The sequence below is a fragment of the Diospyros lotus genome, chromosome 11 (assembly GCF_014633365.1).
Source record: "Diospyros lotus cultivar Yz01 chromosome 11, ASM1463336v1, whole genome shotgun sequence".
Classification (NCBI taxonomy): Eukaryota; Viridiplantae; Streptophyta; class Magnoliopsida; order Ericales; family Ebenaceae; genus Diospyros; species Diospyros lotus.
The window spans coordinates 4,659,948-4,663,749 of record NC_068348.1 but is presented as its reverse complement, the minus strand read 5'-3'; the positions used below and the strand labels follow the sequence as shown (position 1 = coordinate 4,663,749).

The window sequence follows — 3,802 nt, the reverse complement described above, 5'->3', positions numbered from 1 at the left end:
TTATTTTTTTACTTATATGTGTATAACACTAATTACACTTCTAATTAATTACTATCTAAACGCCAAATATATATATATATATATTCTACTAAAACATGTAATCTCTATCGAAAGTGTTATATTATATGTGTCAAGCAACATAATAATATTATGTTACTCGACACAAGCAATATTAGAGGGACTACATCCCTCTCCCTCCTCTCTCGGGCGATGCTACATGCCAGCATCAGGCCCGAGTAGGACAACGATCCTTGATCTCCAAACACAAACAAGTCCATTAAGCTAAGTAGACCTTTTAAAATATATTTACTAATAAACACATTAAATTAATTGATCTATCATTGGGGGCAAATTCGTAATTCAAAAAAGGCGGGGGGGAGCGTCGGTTTGAACATTTGCCCGTTAAAGACGGCGGGTCAAAAGCATCATGCAAAGGCAACGGCTACATTTCCGCTCTCTCTCTCTCCACAAAGCCGGCGAGAAAATGGGACCGACGAAACGCCACTGAATCACCATCGCCTAAGCCATTGCCTAATCTTGGAAACTCGAGAAAGGGATAAGTCCTGAATTCATAGCCAAAAAATTGTGTCGTCTCCGCAACATCTTCCTAATTTAACTCACCACCTTCGGGTGATTCGCCTTCGATTCTTTCCATTTGTAAGGATCCACTCACTCGATCTCGATTGGAAAACGCCTCTGTCTCACTCCATTATCTCTCCCAGCATTTTTAAATTTTCGCCGTGCCCTGTTCTCTCTTGCCCAATTCTGCTCACCTTTTTGGTGGGTGGGTTGGAAGCGGGAGGGAGGGGGCCCTTTCGGTTTCAAGTTTCTTGATTCTGAGAGTCTCGACCTCTGAATTCCAGCTTCTTCGTCTTCGAGGCCTCTAATTTCGGAGGTTTTTGGTGATTCTAGGGCTTTCCCTGTAAATTAGGATTTGTTATTTGAAATCTGGGGGGAAAGAATTAATTATTCCATGGGTGGTTTAAATGCTTGCATGTTATTGACTTTACTTTTGTTGTTTTCTTGAGGATTTATGCATTTGGGCTAGGGGTAGACCTTTATTTTCTGTTCTTGAGTCGTCTGTAAATCCTATCAACTGTTGAGTTGGTATAGTTGTCTGAAAGTTGTAAAGTGAATTCAGTTAATTTTAAGCAGAAAAGGGTCTTGAATTTCTCGAGGAAGGTAAAAAGCATGCAATGTCTGTTGCTGGTGTTGCTTCTGGTTTGATTCTCGAAGAATCTGTACCATCTTCCGGCTATCTGAATAGCTGGTTAGATCTCTGCTCCGATGAATCGATTGTAATTTACCTCACCATCGCTGGTTCTGTGATTCCCATGAGGGTGTTGGAGTCTGATTCGATTGCATCAGTTAAACTTAGGATCCAGACATGTAAAGGATTCGTAGTAAAGAAACAGAAGCTAGTTTTTGGGGGAAGGGAGTTGGCACGAAATGATTCCTGTATTAAGGACTACGGCGTTTCGGAGGGAAATGTCCTGCATTTGATTCTGCGGCTTTCTGATCTCCTTACCATCACCGTCAGGACTGCCTGCGGGAAGCAATTTGAGTTTCAGGTTGATCGCCATAGAAATGTTGGTCATCTCAAGCAATTAATTGCTAAGAAAGGGAAGGCTTTTTCTGATCCTGAGGATCAAGAACTTTTCTGCAACGGCGAGAAGCTTGAGGAGCAGAGGCCTATTGACGATGTTTTCAATACAGATGCTGTGATTCACTTGGTAGTCCAGAAATCTGCCAAAGTCCAGACCAAGCCGGTGGAGAAAGATGTTGAACTCTCCATTGTGGCAGCTAACTGGATTGAGAGGACTGATGGACTACATGGAGGAGAGAGCCGATCCAAGGAGGTTCAAGTTTTACCTGGGAAGCCACTAATTAGGGACTTGTTCTTGGAACCAGTTCTTGTTAATCCGAAGATTGAATTGCCTCCTCTGATATGGGACATGATCAAGTCCACACTTGATGGACTTGAGAAAGGAAAACAGCCTATTAGATCATCTGAGGGCGCCGGAGGAACTTATCTCATGCAGGATGCACTTGGAGACAAGTATCTTTCCGTCTTTAAGCCCATAGATGAAGAACCGAATGCTCTCAATAACCCTCAGGGGTTGCCATTGTCAATAAATGGTGAAGGGTTAAAGAGGGGAACCAGAGTTGGAGAAGGTGCATTTAGGGAAGTTGCAGCATACATTCTAGACCATCCAAGGAGTGGTCCGCGGTCATTATTGAGCGCGGAGGTTGGTTTTGCTGGTGTGCCGCCTACTGTTATGGTTCAATGCTTGCACAGTGGATTTAATCATCCGGATGGCTACGAGTGTGCCCCAAAGAATGTCAAGATCGGTTCGCTACAAATGTTCATGAAGAATAACGGCTGTTGTGAGGACATGGGCCCTCGGGATTTCCCCGTGGAGGATGTCCACAGGATCAGTGTGCTTGATGTAAGAATCGCAAATGCAGATAGGCATGCCGGAAATATTCTTGTGAGCAAGGACGGGGAAGAAGGACGTATTGTGCTTATTCCTATCGATCATGGATACTGTTTGCCCGAGACTGTAAGTTCTGCTCCTTTTTGTTTATGCTTATTGGAGTGAATAAATTTATATCACCAAAACAACACTTAGTTGCCTTGGCTGGAGGAATCAAGACAGCTTGTATTATCCATAAAATATCTCGAACCAAACTAATTCAAAAACAAATGAACCTCATTGTACAAGGATTTGATGATAGGAAGATGGAAGATTCAAATTTGTCATCTCTTATTCTACTGGGATATTAAGACTTGTGATTGTTGTTTGCTGTTGGCAGTTTGAAGACTGCACCTTCGACTGGTTGAATTGGCCCCAAGCCCACCAACCATACTCCCCGGAAACCCTGGAATACATAAAATCTCTGGATGCTGAACAAGACATTGCGTTGCTGAAGTTCTATGGATGGGACCTTCCCCTTGAATGTGCCCGAACATTACGCATCTCTACCATGCTTCTAAAGAAGGGGGCCGAAAGAGGACTCACTCCCTTCGCCATTGGAAGCATCATGTGCAGAGAAACCTTGAACAAGGAATCTGTCATCGAGGAGGTTGTTCGCAAGGCACACGACTCCATCCTCCCAGGTATGAGTGAAGCTGCATTTCTCGAATCTGTATCCCAGATTCTGGATTTCCAGCTCGACAAGCTCGCGAAATAATTCTCACTAGATCTATTAATAATAAGTACGTGTAATTATGTGTATAGATCGAATGAGCTGTCCATTCTGGATGGACTGTACCTATTACTAACTACCTAAGGGGGATGGCTTCCATTGATCTCTTTGGGGGCCTGGCAGTTCTCTTTTTTCTTTTTACTCCACTGTTTTGGTGAGCTTGGGATTATGTTCAGGCACCAAACAGAAGTCCAAATCATAAATAAGAAAACTGGTTCTTGATCAAATATTACAGATCAGAAAGGGTTGTTTGATTGTTTAAGAAGCTGCATAGTTGTTCATCCTGTATGACAATTACAGAGACATAGAAGTGTTTGAAGAGATAGAGATTGTCTCAAGTTGTTCCATTTCTCTTTTCTTTTTCCCTCTGGTTTTAGACGTGGCTATTCCTCTATCATGAATAACCGGTGAAACCAAGCCTAGTAAAAGTGTTGTCAGAAAAGGCAAAGGGTAGATAGAAGTGATAAAAAAAAAAAAAAAGTTTTTGAGGCATGACGAGGTCATTGGACTTAAGGATAATTTCACCTCTTGAATGGTACAAAAAGCGAAGGTGACTCTTCCAAAAAAAAAAAAAAAACGCGTGCAGTCGCAG

The 3,802-nt window shown here is 42.5% G+C and overlaps 1 protein-coding gene across 1 annotated transcript; it reads left to right on the top strand.

Moving 5' to 3' along the window:
* Positions 1-435: 435 nt before the first annotated feature.
* On the top strand, positions 436-3,524 carry LOC127812558 (phosphatidylinositol 4-kinase gamma 4-like). Its single transcript, XM_052352980.1, has 2 exons — positions 436-2,564; positions 2,818-3,524. The coding sequence occupies exons 1-2, from the start codon at positions 1,197-1,199 to the stop codon at positions 3,193-3,195; spliced, it is 1,746 nt and encodes a 581-aa protein (XP_052208940.1). The 5' UTR covers positions 436-1,196; the 3' UTR covers positions 3,196-3,524.
* The last annotated feature ends 278 nt before the right edge of the window (positions 3,525-3,802 follow it).

Coding starts and splice junctions, on each gene's coding strand:
- LOC127812558 (XM_052352980.1), top strand. CDS start 1,197: ATGTCTGTTGCTGGTGTTGCTTCTGGTTTGATTCTCGAAGAATCTGTA. Junction 2,565..2,817: donor GATACTGTTTGCCCGAGACT/GTAAGTTCTGCT, acceptor TGCTGTTGGCAG/TTTGAAGACTGCACCTTCGA.